The sequence below is a fragment of the Antedon bifida genome, chromosome 6, assembly GCF_963402885.1.
Source record: "Antedon bifida chromosome 6, ecAntBifi1.1, whole genome shotgun sequence".
Classification (NCBI taxonomy): Eukaryota; Metazoa; Echinodermata; class Crinoidea; order Comatulida; family Antedonidae; genus Antedon; species Antedon bifida.
Genome location: NC_136231.1, coordinates 24,637,248 through 24,657,057, shown reverse-complemented (window position 1 = coordinate 24,657,057; position 19,810 = coordinate 24,637,248). Strand labels below are relative to the sequence as shown.

Sequence of the window (19,810 nt, the reverse complement as noted above, 5' to 3'; positions counted from 1 at the left end):
AAATAAAACTTAAGATGGCAGTAGAAGGTCAATGTAAGGTCATTGAGCTTTGCCTAATATGGAAAATAACTTTTTGAACATGAAAGAGTAGTTAGTACTGTAAGACAGAAATTGAAATATACAGTATTTTTATTTTTTGTACGTAAAAAATATAAAGGCAAAAAATAATCTTGTATTACATATTAAGTGAAAACAGCAAAAAGTTTTTTGTACTACAATAGGTAGACATATTTGTTTTACTAACTAAACTATGCTGGTTTTTATCTGAATAAATTTAATTTGTTTTTAGCTGGCTTTTATCTCGCATATAGAAACTGCATCCCCTTTCTTATTGAGATTCAACAAGGAAAACCATCAACCATAAAAAAAAAAAGCATACTGTACCTCTGGGGTGCGATCAACTGGTTTCTTTTTCAAAATATTCACAAAATGTTTATCCACATAAGAAGCCATTACCGTCCAACAAAACAAATGTTTAAAACGTCAACAAATTAAAAAATATCCAAAACACACAATGTTCTCCATACAGATGATGTCTTACGTTTCAAGTCAATTCATATTGCAAAATGTTGATTCAGAAAACACAAATTTGTAAATTAATATTACATTTTTTTTTGGAATATAATGTAAAGATTTACATTTTTTAAGTCAGTGGCAGTGTGTTATATTTGTAGTTATTTGCACAAGTTCTTCTTTCTATACCTATAAACAAAAAGATAAACAATGTTAAACAAGGTTACTGTACATTCAAATTTGACTTTCCAATGTACTGTACATGTAATAAATAAAACCGTAATACCACAATGAAGAATTTTGCAATGTGATGATGGTGGCAGTGGTATAGAAAGGTGCAGTTTTCAGGTAGAAATTCTTACTTTTTGTATAGTTCTCTCACTCTGGAGAGAAGGGCCAATGCCAGTTTATCCAGATAAACTAGGCACAACAATGAAATGCAAAGAATTGATTCAATCATCAAATTGAATACGATGAAAGTTCCTGTGGTCAGATTAGTAATGTGTGCTGTAGTAATAATCTATTAACAATTTTATTATACAAAAATATTTAGTACAGAACAAAATTCACTGAAACTGTTTACATGGTAAAGCAATTTAATTGTTAATCAACCTAGAAAACAAGCATTGTAGGTCAAACGTTATTTATATCTTTAAATATCTTTCATTTTCGATTTCATCTAAATGTAAAAACAATTTCTGTCTGCAATACAACGGAAGTCGCGGTCTAAGGTTATTATAGTGTAAACCATGCTGATTTAATTTAAATACAAAGCAACAAAATAAGCCAACAATCATCTTTATAGAAGTTCCATTAAAACATTTTAAAAGCAATATTAATAATTCTAAATTTGAGTGTAGATGTAGATAGATTAATATTTATGCTGACCACCAGTTTCAATATCATGTATACACATATTAGTAAACAACGTTCTAATCTATTATATTTATTATTCTCTCTTTTCTTAAAATGGAGGAACTCTCTCACAATATCCCACATACAGTACAACAAGTTTCTGCAATTTCAAAACACAGAAACGTTAATTCCCAATGAAAGGAAGCAATAGCAAGAATACAATTTCCTACAGGAACAAATCGAATATGTAAACTACTTCCTTAGCCTACCTGTACAGACAGTACAACCTCATTTACAATGTCACTACTACTACTATATTGTTATTACTCATTTAGGGAATCACAATCTGATGATGGGAATGAACTCAACAATTCAACGTCAATACTAAATCATTCAATAATATTATTATTAAATATTAGGCCTAGCTATGCCTATTTTAGTATTTAATAAGTATTTAGGCTAGGCGGTCTCTAGTGCCAGCCAGGCTAATCTAAAACGAAGTTTAATTAATTCTACTAAATTATTATTAAAGGATTCTAATTTATTTACGAATGTCAAAGCAAACTATAACATAGTACAAACAGAAGGACATTCACGATCGCGTAGGCCTAGCCTAGCAATCAGATTGCTCTCTGATTGTGGAGAAGTGTTGTTTGTTGTCTGTTCAGTGAGTGGTGAGAGATACGATCATCGATGGGCAGTCTGGAACGCCAGCGTAGAGTGCCGCCTAAAAACATCAATAAAAACTTACTTTGCAATAAAAATTCTTCAAAAGTCACAAAGCCTTTATAGAAAGGAATATTTCAGTAAACCTACCTCATAAACAACTTCTTTCAAATTTATAGCCATACGCAAACTCGATCAACAGTTTATTTCACTTACAAATCTCTTCCGCCTGACTTTTCGTATCAAGGTTCTGACGATGCACCGGAAGTAAATACAGGACCTGACACGCCCTCTAGATATCTACACACGACGAAAGTGCGACATTTTTTTATCCAGTTGTCTAGTTATATAGAGGGCGACATGCTTATATTTATTTTTGTAATACTGTTTATCCAAATTTCGAGGTATATTCAGAGCGTCATTTCGACGATCGAGCATTCTCTACTTCTACGGAGCGCCATTTATGCCTTTATTTACTTCCGAAATAGAAATAGTACTACGGTAACTGGTTCAGTGGACCAAATTTAGCACCAGTGGAGCACAGTGATATAAAATAGAAATAAGTCACTAATTTTAATATCTTTTCGTATGTTAAAACACTGTGCTCAAGTGGACCCAATTTGGAGCCAGTGGAGCACAGTGATATATAAATAGAAACAAGTCATTGAATGTTAATATCTTTTCGTATGCTAATACACTGTGCTCAAGTGGACCCAACTTGGAGCCAGTGGAGCACAGTGATATAAAATAGAAATAAGTCACTGAATTTTAATATCTTTTCGTATTAAGCATATTTGAATACCTACCGGTATGGTACCATACATGTTCGACAATACAGTGTCACATATCTCTATTAAAAAAAAAAAACAATATTAAAAAAAAAAAAAAAATATCCCTCAAGGTTCGAACCTCAGCCGATAGCACTCAAAACTGAGCATTACCCGTTACGCCACCAAGTACATGACTGAAAAGCTGATAATAGTCTATTTATACGTGTATTACGTAATTGATCATTACGTCATAAATATCCTATTAAACTTGCTAAAACCAAAATGATCAGTTAGCTCAGTCGTCTGAGCGTCGTGTTAACAACACGTATGTCGTGGGTTCGATTCCCACGCTGGTCGGTGGAATAGAGTTAAAGGCATGCGGCCACTGTGTTTGGGGTTCACAGATCATACGTCCCCCTTTCCACCACACATCATGAGGCGACAACATCAATGCATCTGGTGATGTGCTGGAAACGACCCCAAAAGGCTGTGGCAGGGCCTTAGTGCTGAGGCAGGGAGAGCACATTTACCATCTTTTTTTTTTTTTTTTTGGCTCTCGCAAACTGCTTTGGTGGTTTAAATTTTATGTTTAGCCCCCTCAATTTGTTTTAATGTAAAAAAAAGGGAATTAATTCTCTTCCTTACGTGTTTAGAAGAGAATTAATTTTATCTCATCGTAGTTTGGTATGCCGTGCGTTTGTTATGCAAATGAGTGTGCACATGTGCTGTGGGAAAGATGGTATTGTTAGTCAATCGCGATCAACACACAACACTGTTCAATTTTTATTTTGTTAATCTTTTACATTAGAATTGTAATTCTACCGTTACACATTATAGTGTACTTTTAAATATCCGTTTCATGCAAGATATTGTATTGTAGGCCTACTAATATGTTGTGAATAAAAGTTTATGGTAGAATAAATAAATAAATATGTTTTAAGCAGATCTTCGAAATTGAAGCATAATAAATTATGAAGTCGAGTTTTTTAAAACCCAACCTAAAATTTGCATCTGGATAGTTGAAATTTAACATTATAATTATCAAAGATGATATGATAATTCTAATTGTTTTCTAAATTATAGAAATATTAAAATTAGTAAGTAGGTTTCTGTGTGCTAGCTCTGTTTGTATTTCATAATTTTGTTTTGTTGAATTACCGTCACGGCCGCGTGCATTGCATGTCTCACACTTGGGAAACAATCACCATTGTATGGCTGGTTCTGAAAACTTGTATATTTCGTTTCATAATTTCCGGGGACTAAGCTTTCATTCTTAGCTCTGCCCCAACCATGGTGAGCTTAACTGGAGACTTAATATTTAATTTCATATTTCAATAAATATTTTTTCAGCCCCAATCATGGTGGGGAAGTGAAGACTCTTATATATCATGTTTCAAAATACTATAGGTGTCATTTCTGGGGACCTTGTAGCTATTTTAAACAGTTTGGTAAGCCCTGCGTTGTTATGCAAATGAGTTTGTGCAGGTGTAATGGGAAAGATAGTATTGTTAGTCCTACGCGGTGAACACGCCACAAAATAAAATTTAAATATTAAATTTTGATTTTGTTAAACTTTATTAGAAATTCAAATCATGTAAAGATACAATTTTCCGGGCGGGAATCTAGAAACTCCCCTCCTTTAGTTTAGTGATATAAAATAGAAATAAGTCACTGAATTTTAATATCTTTTCGTATGTTAATACACACTGTGCTCAAGTGGATTCAATTTGGAGCCAGGGGAGCACAGTGATATAAAATAGAAATAAGTCACTGAATTTTAATATCTTTTCGTATTAAGCATATTTGAATACCTACCGGTATGGTACCATACATGTTCGACAATACAGTGTCACATATCTCTATTTAAAAAAAAAACAATATTAAAAAAAAAAAAAAAATATCCGTCGAGGTTCGAACCTCAGCCGATAGCACTCAAAACTGAGCATTACCCGTTACGCCACCAAGTACATGACTGAAAAGCTGATAATAGTCTATTTATACGTGTATTACGTAATTGATCATTACGTCATAAATATCCTATTAAACTTGCTAAAACCAAAATGATCAGTTAGCTCAGTCGTCTGAGCGTCGTGTTAACAACACGTATGTCGTGGGTTCGATTCCCACGCTGGTCGGTGGAATAGAGTTAAAGGCATGCGGCCACTGTGTTTGGGGTTCACAGATCATACGTCCCCCTTTCCACCACACATCATGAGGCGACAACATCAATGCATCTGGTGATGTGCTGGAAACGACCCCAAAAGGCTGTGGCAGGGCCTTAGTGCTGAGGCAGGGAGAGCACATTTACCATCTTTTTTTTTTTTTTTTTGGCTCTCGCAAACTGCTTTGGTGGTTTAAATTTTATGTTTAGCCCCCTCAATTTATTTTAATGTAAAAAAAAGGGAATTAATTCTCTTCCTTACGTGTTTAGAAGAGAATTAATTTTATCTCATCGTAGTTTGGTATGCCGTGCGTTTGTGAGTGTGCACATGTGCTGTGGGAAAGATGGTATTGTTAGTCATTCGCGATCAACACACAACACTGTTCAATTTTTATTTTGTTAATCTTTTACATTAGAATTGTAATTCTACCGTTACACATTATAGTGTACTTTTAAATATCCGTTTCATGCAAGATATTGTATTGTAGGCCTACTAATATGTTGTGAATAAAAGTTTATGGTAGAATAAATAAATAAATATGTTTTAAGCAGATCTTCGAAATTGAAGCATAATAAATTATGAAGTCGAGTTTTTTAAAACCCAACCTAAAATTTGCATCTGGATAGTTGAAATTTAACATTATAATTATCAAAGGTGATATGATAATTCTAATTGTTTTCTAAATTATAGAAATATTAAAATTAGTAAGTAGCCTTTTGGTCCTGAAGACTTTTATATTTCATTTCATAATTTCCGAGGACTAAGCTTTCATTCTTAGCTCTGCCCCAACCATGGTGAGCTTAACTGGAGACTTAATATTTTAATTTCATATTTCAATAAATGTTTTTTTCAAAATTGTCTTTGCTCAGCCCCAATCATGGTGGGGTAGTGAAGACCCTTATATCATGTTTCAAAATACTATAGGTGTCATTTCTGGGGACCTTGTAGCTATTTTAAACAGTTTGGTAAGCCCTGCGTTGTTATGCAAATGAGTTTTTGAATTTTTACTATTTTTTTTTTGGCTTTCGCTACATGTATTTGATCTCGTAAATTTTATGTTTAGCGGCTTCAATTTTAATGTAAAAAAGGAATTAATTATCTTCGTTACGCGTTACGTGTTGAGAAGAGAATGTATCTCTCATCATAGTTTGGTATGCCGTTCGTTTTTATACAAATGAGTTTGTGCAGGTGTAGTAGGAAAGATGGTATTGTTAGTCATTCGCGGTCAACGCGCCCCACCGTTAAATTTTGATTTTGTTAATCAATGTTGCAACATTGGTAGCGAAATGTCCGATTCTTCATAGTAGTTGGTGTGTATGGCCGCGCCGTCCCAGAATAAACATGTTTTAAACAGATAGTCTCCGATAGTTTTTATATGAGGTTAATGGAGAGTGAAATAAGATCAAATATAGAACATTTGCAAAGATGCCTATTTCCAGACCAATTTCGAAGCTTAGACTAATTCCGCCGCCGGGCTAGGCCATAGAAGTAGAAAACCCCACCTAAAATGCTGAAGTCGCATCTGGATATTGAAATTTTAACATTATCATAATTATCATAGGTGACTATGTATAGTAATAAGTATAAGTAAGTGCATTTCTGGTCTCTATTTTCATTGCTCTGCCTCAATTATGGATGGGCTAGTACTGGAGACTTAATATTTAATTTTATATTTCAATGAATAGGTGCACTTTACGGGGACACGCTCATATAATGTCCTGGTGAGTCTTCGCCATTTTTTCGGGCGGGAACCTACTGTATACAGCTCATTTTTTCAAAATTGTCTTTGCTCAGCCCCAAGCATGGTGGGGTACTGAAGATTCTTATGCTTGTTGTTTGAAAACATAATAGATGTCATTTTCGGGTATTTTAAACAGTTTGGTATGTGCGTGCGTTGTTATGCAAATGAGTCTGTGCAGGTGTATTATGGTAAAGATGGTATTGTTAGTCATTCGCGGTCAACACGCCACACTGTTAAATTTTGATGCTGTTAATTATTTACATTAGAAGATGTTTCAAATCATGTAAATAAAATATTTTTCGGGCGGGAAGCTAGCAATAATCTCGAAAAGAACTCCATGTGGAAAAGAAGCCCACTCAAGAGTACTAAAAATGAAGGAGCACATGGGCTTCTTTTCGAGGTTTTATGGCAGTTTGGAAAATGGAAAATAATGCCATGCAACTTTGTTTCTGATTTAAAAAAAGTTCCACTTGACATTTACAATCCTCAAAATATCTCTCTTTCAAAATAAAAGAAAAACAATATTCATTATTTTCCATTAATGGTGCCAAATTGGGTCCACTTGAGCACAGTGTATTAACATACGAAAAGATTGAAACTTTATTTCTATTTTATATCACTGCTCCCCTGGTACCAAATTGTCTTTAAAGATAATGCGAAGTGCTCTCTCTGGAACGGAGTTTATTTACAAGAAAAGAAAAAGATAAATTTGAATCAATGTGAATGCCAAGATGTTTCTGTTGATCAGTTTGTAATATGGGTATATACGAAACGATATTAAAAGTAGTGACTTTTATTTCTATTTATATCACTGTGCTACCCTGGTGCTAAATTGGGTCCACTTGAGCAGTTACCGTAGTACTATTTCTATTATTGAAGTTAATAAAGGCATAAATGGCGCTCCGTAGAGAATGCTCCAGTCGTCAGAATGACGCTCTGAATATACCTCAAATTTCTAGACATTTTTCAAACATTATTCGAACAACTTATTTGGATCAGCGGCACACGCTTATCAAAATAAAATAAAATTACAACATAACTTACATGACAACTAAAAAAATAAAGTGCGCCTTTTTTAAATCCAGTGGTTATAGAGGGGCGACAAGCTTATATTTATTTTTGTAATACTAGGCAATTTCCTTTCAATCTATTAAGAGACTTTATTAAAAAATGAGAAAGACATTTAAATAAATAAAATTAGTATTACAGCCAATACTTAGCTCTAACTACTTTTATATTGCTGCTGTTAATTTAATTTCATAAAAACAGTACATAGTTTTCGTTTACTATTTCATTGTTCTGGGAAAGGAGGCGAAAACTGGACACCGACTTGTATTCTTATTACCATTCACACAAATAATGTCAGATTCCAAAAGTTACTTTCATTCGGACAATTACTTGATTTGATTGAGGGCTATATGTAAAAAACACACATTCTTGACATTATATGTTTTCTTTTCAGGCATAGACCACACCAGAGAAAAAAATAGATGACGAGATATTAGATTCCGAATGGTTTACCACTCTGCCTATGTAGATTTTTTACATTTACAAGCCGCGTGTACACCACATCATTACGTTGAGCGCCACCATGATAGAAAGTAATTAACAACAAATCATATTGATTAAATTTATTAAAAATAGACTAGAATTAAAGATTTGGTATACAAAGATGTAAAACAATGTTATTGCTCAATAAATTGCAAAATGTTCTTAACATGTCAACCTAAAAAAGTAAGTAAACGGCCATTAAAGCCTATCAAATATTGTACACTACCCTGGTAAACTTGCATAACTACTAAATAACCCATAGAAAGACAATAAAGTCAAGTCAAGTATACAATTAATACAAGTAATCAAATTCTGAAAGGCAAATTATGTTGAGCCCATTGAAAAACTAGGGCATCTCTATATAAATGAAATTCAGAGTATAAATCATTGATAGAAATAGTTTATTTAAAAAAAAATTAAGGATCCCTATAAAAAAAGGAAAGCCATGAATGACGACTAAAAACTCATGTTAGCCTATATTGTTATCCTAAACCAGGCAGGAGTGTGTTTTTATACCAACATTTTATACGCCTAGACATACTTTACGGTTTATCAAAACGAATAAACGTTAACTTAGTTAGTTTCTACCACTGTTGTATATGTATATTACGGATACCCAATACTCATAGTACATATTGGCATTAATTAATAGACGGCCAATGACTCGCACCCAATTTTACACCAGTCAAATAAATGTCCCCAAACAAAATGAGCTACTATGAAAACACCATGCGTTACGTTTTACATGATCAAGATCATAATGATAAATATATCTAAAAATTAAAATAAATTATAAATATTAACTAAAGATAAAATAATAATAAATAAAAAAACAACCATGTACAATAAATACAAAATCGCCCAAAATACTACAGTATACCAGTTAGTTACTCCTCGTCGTGTTACGTGTCACACGTATAATAGTAGGCCTACAGCATTTTCGTCAGAGTAGGGCAAATATCTGACCGATTCTCAACGCCCTGACGCAAAGCTATCCCACAGTAGTAATTAAATAACAGTTGTAACAGGAAGTGTAATTAGATAGATCTGTATTGGGTGGACTGAATAATTAAACTTTTCCGTAGGCCTAAATATAAATATACACATTTGATAAAAAGAAATCAAAACACATGTCTACTTAAGAGTTCCTTATTTCTTTACCAAATGCTGGCACAAATCGTTTTTGGTTACTCCACAGATATCAAACTAATAGACTTCATGCGCTTTCCTCAACATTGGTTCAATTTCTTTACTTTTGGCTTCAATATCACGGTAATCTGCTCTCCAGTTGTTACCACTTGGTACGCCTACAATCTAAATAAATAAATTAATTGTTACTGGTTAATAAGTTATTACTGGAGGAGACTTTTAAATACACTGGGTAGTGACGCTTTTTCTATTCATTCATTGATCAGTGGAAACATAATTTCCATTCGGTAATGTCACAAGATACAAACATCGCTTTTATTATTTTTCATTCATCTTTATATTTTGGAATATCATGATGACATAATATATCCATAGCAATAAAAAATCTTAATCTAAGAACTACTCATAGTACAAAAAAAAAAGAAAAAATATATATAAAGTCATTGCAACAAGGCATTCCATTGTATGTGCATTCTTGACACATTGCAGAACGTGGCGATTAATGGTCATGATCAAAGAATTACTACTTGCGTTCACACGATTTTAAAACTAAAAAACAGATTTTTTGATACCGTTAATTACCATTTTGCTAACAAGTCAGTGGTTTCAAATATGTAATGTACTTTATCAATTCTATAGAATTCAGCCTTTGGGTGCGATTTTTAAATTAAATGACATTACAGAGTGTATGTAAAAACACAGGGACACAAAATATAAGATAAAAAAAAATAAAAACAAATAAGTTGTACATTGAATCAAGACAAACATTTTAGAACTCATGACGTCAAGAGCGGGTACAGGCTTAGCTATTATTTACCCATTGTCCAATGACAATTCCAACACAAATTCTTTATATTAATTATGTAACTTGGCCTACATTGAAAAAAATCTGAAAATTTACCTTAGGTTTTCGGACATAATTCGTATAACCAATATACAAAATAAGTGTAAATAGTATGGCCGGAATACAATATAGCAAGATATTGTTAGCTGCTTGTGGATTTATTGTGGCTTGTGAGCTATTTAACTCATGCCATTGTGTGTATACGTTCTGTGGCTGTAAGGAAAAAAAAAAATAGACACTTAGCGTTAGGATGAGGTCTAAATAATGAGTATGGGTCTAAATCAATGTCCATCAGTCTAGGGAGGGTAACAAAATGTCAAATTAACTGAACCTAGGCTTATATGTCCTAACTGCATTGTAATTCAGTAGGGAGAGAGGGTAGGAACAAATTGGACTTAACTGCAATTTTCAGATTTGCAAATGTATAATTTATATAACTAAAGTTTTCTTGCGTAGAATTGGAAATGATCTAAAATTAGTATTATTTAAAAAAAGAGTAAATGTTTTATTTTATATGGAGACCTTTATAATATTGTGTGGTTATATTGTGTGTTAAAAACATACAATTGTCGTCCATGAAGAAAAAGGAATGTTCTCTATTTTACCTGTAGCCGATCAGAAGGAGACTCTTGCTTTGTTTCATAGAAGCTGCTGCTGCCAATATTTCCAAATTCTTCTATCTCTTGTTTCAGCAAGTTTTCGTAACTTTCATCATCAATGCTCTCGTAAGGATCAAATGGTTCTTCGTCTTTGCTATCACTTAACCAGTCAAATGTATCGAATGACCCTTCAGGTGGTTGTTGGTCATCCTGGCCTTCTTGTTTCCAGCCCTCAGGATTATTGAAAGAAATAGAATTGGAATCGTCTTCGTCATACGAATAGTATTGATCGTGCCAATCATCGACATTTTCTTCTGGATACAGGTCGTTATTTGGAGGATTATAACTATCTGGCCAGCCATAGTAGTCTGGAGTTTCAGTTCGGGTTGAAACATTAACAATTTCGGTAGTATTTACTACTGGTGCACCTGTGGGCGGTGCATTTGGAGCATATTGATTTGGGGACAACCCTGTCTCGACAGGAAGTTGAGGAGATTCTGGGTTTTGAGGAGGTGCGTATTGATCTGGTGACCCTGCCTCGACAGGAAGTTGAGGTGATTCTGGGTTTTGAGGAGGTGCGTACTGATCTGGTGACCCTGCCTCGACAGGAAGTTGAGGGGATTCTGGGTTTTGAGGAGGTGCGTACTGATTTTGTGACCCTGTCTCGACAAGAAGTTGAGATGATTCTGGGTTTTGAGGAGGTGCGTACTGATCTGGTGACCCTGTCTCGACAGGTAGTTGAGGGTATTCCGGGTTTTGAGGAGGTGCGTATTGATCTGGTGACCCGGCCTCGACAGGAAGTTGAGGTGATTCTGGGTTTTGAAGAGGTGCGTACTGATCTGGTGACCCTGTCTCGACAGGAAGTTGAGGTGATTCTGGGTATTGAGGAAGTGCGTACTGATCTGGTGACCCTGTCTCTACAGGAAGTTGAGGTGATTGGTTTTGAGGTGGTGCGTACTGATCTGGTGACCCTGTCTCAACAGGAAGTTGAGGTGATTCTGGGTATTGAGGAGGTGCGTACTGATCTGGTGACCCTGTCTCGACAGGAAGTTGAGGGGATTCTGGATATTGAGGAGGTGCATACTGATCTGGTGACCCTCCCTCGACAGGAACTTGAGGTGATTCTGGGTTTTGAGGAGGTGCGTACTGATCTGGTGACCCTGTCTCGACAGGAAGTTGAGGTGATTCTGGGTATTGAGGAAGTGCGTACTGATCTGGTGACCCTGTCTCTACAGGAAGTTGAGGTGATTGGTTTTGAGGTGGTGCGTACTGATCTGGTGACCCTGTCTCAACAGGAAGTTGAGGTGATTCTGGGTATTGAGGAGGTGCGTACTGATCTGGTGACCCTGTCTCGACAGGAAGTTGAGGTGATTCTGGGTATTGAGGAGGTGCGTACTGATCTGGTGACCCTGTCTCGACAGGAAGTTGAGGGGATTCTGGATATTGAGGAGGTGCATACTGATCTGGTGACCCTCCCTCGACAGGAACTTGAGGTGATTCTGGGTTTTGAGGAGGTGCGTACTGATCTGGTGACCCTGCCTCGACAGGAAGATGAGGTGATTCTGGGATTTGAGGAGGGACATACTGATCTGGTGACCCTGCTTCGACAGGAAGTTGAGGTGATACTGGGTTTTGAGGAGGTGCATACTGATCTGGTGACCCTGCCTCGACAGGAAGTTGAGGAGGTGATACTGGGTTTTGAGGAGGTGCATACTGATCTGGTGACCCTGCCTCGACAGGAATTTGAGGTGATGCTGGGTTTTGAGGAAGTGCGTATTGACCCGGTGCCCCTGCCTCGACAGGAAGTTGAGGGGATTCAGTGACTGGGTTTCTTTCATAACCAGGAGCCATATCATACTTTCTATACGGAGAATTGTCAACGCCATGCAGCACTTCTGTGCCATCGTTGGCAACTATTTCCTTATTGTCTACTTGAGGGTTTTCTACATTTTCGTATGTGTTTTCTCTTTGTTCGGCTTCTGGCATAACAGGTTTTTCATAGCTAGGCGCCATATTGTCCGGAGAATTGTTAGGAGCAACGGGTACTTCAGGATTCACTGGAGGCAACGGCAGATCGTTTGCATTCGGAGGATTATCCTCATTTTCTCTATTGGTTAGCTCATTTTGTTCTGCTGGTATTGCATTTCCTGCATCTTCTAAGCCTATCGGCTGATTAAGCCCACCATCTAAAGTAAAAGAAGTTACAATTTGAAATGAATATTTAAAAACAATCAATCGTTCATAACATGAACGGAAACCACTACCAGGAAAGGTGGGCAAGGTATCAAGGGCTCCAAAGTGAAACATTTTAAAATAAGTATAAGCCTATGCTACGTCAGTATTTATACATTTGCATTAAAATCCGTTGAATTAGTCTTAGAATACAACAGATTGCACTATATATTATGTATAGAAGACACGTATGTAGGCCTACTACTGTATATTACGTCCATATTTGTTCCAGTTTAGGTGGGCAAGCTTAAGAATGAGAATTGTTATCGTATTTGGGGTACGGTACACCATAACGATGATGGGACTGGAGGGACGGTAATTCTGTTCACCATGTACATGTATAATCTAAATGAATAGACGACTTAAAGCGACAAAAATAAAGCTGCCATCGTTTTTTTTCTCGCATGACTGACTATACAATTCATACAAAATAAAGATTTTGCTGTGACTTAGGGCCTACTGTATTTGCCGAATTTTAGTTATAATGTCGTTTTATTTCAAACGACGATATGTCTTTTACGTTAGTGACTGAATCCCCTCCCTCCACCCATGATGTAACACTAACATGTAGGGGAAACCTTACCTTCAATCTGTCTATTCACACGATGCAACAGTGGAACACCAAATACAATTTGGGTTAAAACCGCAACAATAAACGTAACTTGGACTGACTTCATGGTACTAATCTACACTTCGTATAATATACACGAATATTAACAACAATTAATAGTGTTTGCCTATATCAATAGGCCTCTAATTCAAAGGTTACTAAACCTTACGCCCATATAACGTCAACATGCAGCAACACTAACGATTGTACCTATTTACATTTCAATTGCGTTACTAAATACATTGAACTGTAATAATCTACACGTAGAAGGTATTGTTATGCAAAATGTATTTTATTGTCTGATTCTGTGACGTGTTAGTTACTCAGATTAATCTAGATCGTTACCGTACGCCCTCATTTCAAAACACAATGATGCGTGCGCATGGATGAGTGGTTACCCATAATCTGGATTGTTAAAAATAATAATAAGTTCATATTTCTTACTTCGCATAATATAAGTGGCAAAGTCTATCATTTTGGTACACTGTATAGCGGGGATTCGAAATGTTACATGGGAGCGTATAAATGATCCATAATAATAACATATAGGTACACTATAGGCCAATTAACAACACAAATGATTGAATATTTCTTGTATTAAATTATTTATTTATCATCTCCATCGTGGTAATATGAAATATGGACAAAGACATTTGTTACAAAAACATTTTTTATAAGCATAAGCATAGCCATATTAAACATATTATTCCGTCTATTATTAGGCGTCTGTGTTTGCAATCGTTAGTGCATTAATGCATAGAGATATTATAATTCACTCTTAAATAAGAAAAAACTAGGTTGTGGAACGGCGTTTTAGATGTTACACTGTCGTGATGGCCATATATTTTTTTTTATAATTTCTTGAAATACGGCCATCTTAATTATTATCAGCGCTTTATTTCTAATTTTCTTCTGAGTTTTTTCCACTTTTCGTCACGCTCTTAGCCATTATTTAAAGCAGAGTGACTTTTGGTATAGTAGTAAATTAAAGTATTGTATAATTTAAATGCGCTTTCAGATCGAAGAGCAGCTGAATAGCTTGTTTTATATCAGCAATTTACAATAGGGCCTGCTTACATTAAGAAACATGCAGTAATCGGTAAATATCTTGAAATATGGTCAAAACTATTAAAGCGTCGCTGGAGTTAAATCCGTAGCGTTAGATAGGGTATGTAGCTGTCGTTAATAACGCCAGGGACGTAGCGTGAGTTGCGTAGACAACGCCACTGCCTAGTTCTCACGCCAGCCTTAAGCCGTACTTGGGAACACCCCCTAATTTACGCGGTGATAATTATAATGGTGATATAATTTGTTATCAAGTAATCAACACATTTAGGCATACAGTTAGGCTAGGTTTGCATTTATGAAAAATATGACATTTTATTTAAAATCAGTTAGTAGGCCTACCGTATATATGTTTTACAAACTAGGCCTACAATAAAAAAGAAAAGAAAATAGAATGTATTATGTAGTAATGTAGCTCATATTCATTCGCTCCTATTGGCTCTATGAGATTATATAAAATCGTATATGTTTGCACATGCGCAAGATTGTCCAGAACATTTCAGGACGAACCGCCACTCCAACTCTTTCATAAAACAAAATGAGGCCAGCTACGCATTTCAACGACACATTCAAACGAAAAGGTGCATTATCTCTCTTGAAAAGATTCTGTATATACAAACACAAATTACTCTTACATAGTAAGATATTGTTTTAGAGTTCTACATTGCTTAAATTCAAACAGTATAATACTGCAATAAGAAGCAAACATCTGAGTATGACAAATTGTAAAAGAAGGAGTGCATATCTCTCTTTAAAAGATTCTGTTTATACAAACATAAATTAATCTTAGTAAGATATTGTTTTAGAGTTCTATATTGCTTAAGTTCAGACAGTAGGCCTAATAGTACCGTAATCAAAAGAAAATATCCGAGTATGACAAATTTGTACGACAAACTGTAAAAGAAGGGGTGCGTTATCTCTCTTGAAAAGATTCTGTTTATACAAACACAAATTACTCTTAAATAAGATATTGTTTTAGAGTTCTATATTGCTTAAATTCAAATAGTACGGTATAGTAATAAGAAGCAAACATCTGAGTATGAATGGATGAATAGCAAAATTTGAATCGTTTTTTGCACTGAATATTAAGCTTTGTCTACACTATAAAATTAGCTTGAGAAAAAAAATGTGATGTGCCCAAATATGGTAGTCATCATCATGTCCATGGGTACATCACATTTTGTTTGTCACATAAAGTTTTATAGTGTGGACAGAGCTTAAAATCGACAAAAAGAATCTGCGTAATGAAGTTTCCGATGGAATTCCAACCTTCACCATCTATCTTACATATTAAAAACATAATCGGTGACATAAAGCAGCAATAATATGTTCTCTTGGTTCTTCTTCGTCTCAGAAACTAGTACACCACTGCGTTCTTTCCCATTATTGGTTGGATTTCGTAAGTTTTGGCTTCGACGTCACGGTATAATTCAGCCTTCAAGTTGTTACCATTCTGTATGTTTATAATCTAATAAAAATTATAAACAATAACAAATTATTTTTTTCGTTATTATCTTGACATCGTGCAAGATATTTTAATTAACTTAGCTATATTAGCCTATTTGTAGTGATTACAAAATCGGTTGAGTTCTTGTTTGTTTTACTGATTGTTACAATTGACTTACCACTTAACACAATTAATTTTTTACTTTGAAATTTCATTTTTAAAAAAGGGCATATATTATCTAACTAAAACAGACCGTTGTAATATTTTGACAAATAACTCGAAATGTTAATCAATTTTTATGACGTCACCAATTTATCGATTCATGATTTGTTGGTTGAAAGCAAGCAAGCAATCATAAGCAAGTAGGGATAATATACATTTGGAATCTTACAAAATAAAACGCCATTCAAATCAAATGTAATAGTTACCCTCTGTTTTCTTCGGGAACAGTTGATGTAAACAGCATAGCACAATAGAAGTGTAACTACTGCCGGAATGCCATATAACAGACAATAGATAGCAGTTTCTTGTGGCCTAATTTGTGGATGTATGGTTTGCCAGTCTGTGTATACAATCGTCTGGAAATAAACAAAAACAATTCAAACATATACGGTATTTATAGAAGCGCACAAAGACGGTAGAAAAGAGCTGAGAAGAGGTTTAGATTAATGCACTAGTGTGGATTCTGTCTAGGCTTACACAAGAGCTGATCCTTCTAGAAGGAAATTGGGGTGGTAGGGAATTGATTATTCTCCCTGAGATACAAATTAGTAGAATCCTTTTTAGAACGTGTTTAAAAAAAACCAACAAACAATATAGAATGATAAGTATAGGGTCTATACCTTGTAATATTCTTGTTTTTCATTCTCATTATCTTCCTTGTTCGAATCATATAGATTAAACGGCTCTTCGGTAGTTTCAAAGCCATATCTAGGTTTCGATGGGTGGAATCTCTCATATGGATTAAACGGCTGTTCGGTAGTTTCAAAGCCATCGGCATAACTAGGTTTCGATGGGTAAAATCTCTCATATGGATTAAACGGCTGTTCGGTAGTTTCAAAGCCATAACTAGGTTTCCATGGGTGAAATCTCTCATATGGTTTAATTGGCTCTTCGGTAGTTTGAAAACCATAGTAACTGTGGACGCGATTATACCAACCATAGGATTGTTTTCGCTGTGTTCTGTACGGATCCAAAGTGCCAACCATCGAATCGACTGATGGTTCCCTTCCCCAGTAATTATCAGCAACCCCGTCAACAACGTATTCTGTTGTACGAGGATACCATCTCTGGGTCTGTGTAGGTCTATAATTGCCTAAAAGAACAGAACAGACTGTAAAATAGAAATATCTCGATGCACCTACCACCTATTATTGCCCCATAGACTTATTACAAGTCTCTACATTGTTAAAACGGAGTTACATTATAACCGCATAGCGTGTAGGCCTACCCACTGTTCTACACGTCTAGCATGATGTTTAGCGTTGACAGGTGTTTATGTTATAAACGCATAGCTTGTACCAACTTTTCTCACACGAAACCACCGTTAATGTAGAAAAATCCGCCGCTAGTTATTGTTTTCTTTTTACGTATAGCGTTTACGTGATTTGTTTCGAAACATGAAACTATATGGTAATTATTTGCATAATCATCTAGGCCTAATTTAAAAAAGAATTAACAATACGAGTTTCTGTACCACCTAGGAAAAAAGCATACGCTTCTAGCAGATCAAGTATAGATAGGTGTGACACGCCATGTATGCCAAAATGCTTTTCTGTTTACGGCCGAATCACCGTCAGAACTACCAAAGGATTGCTAAGACTTTTAAATTGTTGTATAGACCTATTATGTAAAGTATCCTGTTTACGATAATGTAACTGTAACATCTATTATTATTAGTATTATCATATTAGAACACGTGATGTTATTCGTCCCATGCAGTGGTTTTAAGGGATATTAAACAGGGAAGCTTGATAAATCCACCAAGGTTGCACTTTTACAATATGGCGGAGTTTGGCGCAATGTAAATTGAATTGCAACGAACATCCTTTTCAGCATGCAATCCTAATAATCTCTGCTTTTTAACATTGATGTATAAAAGCCAATCTTGGAGATCACGCCTTGCGAACCTATAATTACTGTATGCCAAAGTATGGACACAATTTGCAGTTGCAATACATAACCGACGGCTGATGTTTTAGTTGGTGAAAAGAGTTTTCAGGCCAACCATAATGGTTGATATGGCTGCATCATTAATGAGTGCGTCTGACTCATACAAATACCTTCTTTACTCTTTTTTTTTTACAGTTTTCTCATCAGTAGGCCTACGTATTTTAAAAAAATAACCAGCTTCCTTCACAATGTAATACTTTCTTTTCATATTTTTGTCAATTGCATTCCTATAATAATATAGGTCTTCGAAGTTAAAAAACTCATTTACAAAAATATATTCTATTTCACTTCGCAGGACATTATTTGATATGGACCTTATGGAACATCATGCACTTTAATTGTCAAATACTTTAACATTAATAAGACAATATAAACAATTATTAATCCATAGTTATGCATCATAGTTTTTTGTTTTTCTCTTAACTTATTTAAAGTGTTTTTTTCTTCTTGTTTATCTCAGTCATCATCATCCTAATGTATATCAACCACTAGTGTTATACAGATTTAGGCCTACCTAAAGGAAGAAGTCCTTTAGGGCTAATAGTGCGTTTGATAAAACGTAAGACTTACCTCGATGTGAGCCTAGTCCAACACCTATTTGTGCCGAAACGGCCACAGCAAATATCAGATAAAACAAATTCATTGTCGGTAATAAACTGCTACTTAATATATACTATATAATGATATACAGTATAGTCGGTTGAAACTAACTGGAGGTCTTTAATTCAGCTACAAAAAATTGCAGATAGGCCTACACAACGTAAATAAGGACATCGACAGGAACAATGTTCCTATAGTGTTTCTTCATAATCCGTGGTGCAGTTATGTTTTGTGTTGTATTGATCTATAAACCATGGATTTAGGTATTGTTAATATAATTCCGTTAAAGATATGAAACCGGAACAAACTAGAATGTATAATGTGACAATAGGCACGTCTACAAACAAGTTTACAATATGCAATACAGGAACGGAATAGCACCGTGTTGGTTGATTGGTTCATATTATGATATATAATGTAAATGTTACTGAAAACTCTCTTGCTGAAAAGTCTCCAGAAATGTACAATTAATTAACTTGCATGTCCTATACACAATGTAGTGATGGAGTTTGATCGAACTTTCTTAACGTTTCTTGGCCTATGAGATGTATTTTTGTTTCACTGTTATCATAAAGTTATGAATTAATTAATTTTACACTTTTCGTCGTTTTTCAATAAACCAAAAAGTATTTGGACTTTACGAAGACAAATAAAGTATCTTGTATCTTTTATATTCGGTTAGTTTTTATTTCAAAATTTAGCACCACCTATGTCATTTTTGTCACTTTTTTTCGTTTTTAAAGTTTATACATGCGTTTTTCTAAAATTCTGTCAAGTTTTATGAAGACAAATACATGTTCTTATATCGGTTCTAAACTTCGTTTAGTTTGCAGT

General features: G+C 34.9%; 3 protein-coding genes across 9 annotated transcripts in view; all 3 read right to left on the bottom strand.

The window, feature by feature from the left end:
- The window catches only part of LOC144844200 (rap guanine nucleotide exchange factor 2-like), a 65,110-nt gene extending 62,829 nt beyond the window's left edge, over positions 1-2,281 (bottom strand). For all 5 annotated transcript variants that reach the window (XM_078700964.1, XM_078700968.1, XM_078700967.1 and 2 more), the window contains exons 1-2: positions 2,185-2,281; positions 385-702 (exon numbers count right to left, since the gene is read on the bottom strand). In XM_078700964.1, coding sequence (XP_078557090.1) covers positions 385-453 — 69 coding nt within the window. In that variant the 5' untranslated portion in view covers positions 454-702; positions 2,185-2,281. The remainder of the gene's footprint in view (positions 1-384; positions 703-2,184) is intronic.
- Positions 2,282-8,323: 6,042 nt separating this feature from the next.
- On the bottom strand, positions 8,324-13,884 carry LOC144844203 (uncharacterized). Of its 3 annotated transcripts, none has more exons than XM_078700975.1 (5): positions 13,666-13,884; positions 11,552-13,036; positions 10,857-11,488; positions 10,309-10,464; positions 8,324-9,572 (listed from the first exon to the last, which is right to left on the bottom strand). In XM_078700975.1, the coding sequence occupies exons 1-5, from the start codon at positions 13,757-13,759 to the stop codon at positions 9,465-9,467; spliced, it is 2,475 nt and encodes an 824-aa protein (XP_078557101.1). In that variant the 5' UTR covers positions 13,760-13,884; the 3' UTR covers positions 8,324-9,464. The 3 variants fall into 3 exon arrangements, with proteins under 3 accessions (XP_078557101.1, XP_078557102.1, XP_078557100.1); XM_078700976.1 differs by having other exon boundaries at positions 10,857-12,406; positions 12,536-13,036; positions 13,666-13,877; XM_078700974.1 differs by having other exon boundaries at positions 10,857-13,036; positions 13,666-13,883.
- A 396-nt stretch (positions 13,885-14,280) lies between these two features.
- Positions 14,281-19,204, bottom strand: LOC144844215 (uncharacterized). The gene is made up of 4 exons (XM_078700994.1): positions 18,947-19,204; positions 17,047-17,519; positions 16,633-16,782; positions 14,281-16,225 (listed from the first exon to the last, which is right to left on the bottom strand). Exons 1-4 carry the CDS (start codon positions 19,017-19,019, stop codon positions 16,115-16,117), a joined length of 807 nt encoding a protein of 268 aa, XP_078557120.1. The 5' UTR covers positions 19,020-19,204; the 3' UTR covers positions 14,281-16,114.
- Positions 19,205-19,810: the final 606 nt, after the last annotated feature.

What these genes read in the sequence shown, in the direction of transcription:
- LOC144844215 (XM_078700994.1), bottom strand. Translation starts at nt 19,019, where the DNA reads ATGAATTTGTTTTATCTGATATTTGCTGTGGCCGTTTCGGCACAAATA. An exon ending in AAAAACAAGAATATTACAAG is followed by an intron (nt 16,783 to 17,046) that starts GTATAGACCCTA and finishes GTTTATTTCCAG; the next exon opens with ACGATTGTATACACAGACTG. An exon ending in GTTCCCGAAGAAAACAGAGG is followed by an intron (nt 16,226 to 16,632) that starts GTAACTATTACA and finishes AATTTTTATTAG; the next exon opens with ATTATAAACATACAGAATGG.
- LOC144844203 (XM_078700974.1), bottom strand. Translation starts at nt 13,759, where the DNA reads ATGAAGTCAGTCCAAGTTACGTTTATTGTTGCGGTTTTAACCCAAATT. An exon ending in TGTGAATAGACAGATTGAAG is followed by an intron (nt 13,037 to 13,665) that starts GTAAGGTTTCCC and finishes CTTTTACTTTAG; the next exon opens with ATGGTGGGCTTAATCAGCCG. An exon ending in CTCCTTCTGATCGGCTACAG is followed by an intron (nt 10,465 to 10,856) that starts GTAAAATAGAGA and finishes TTTTCCTTACAG; the next exon opens with CCACAGAACGTATACACACA.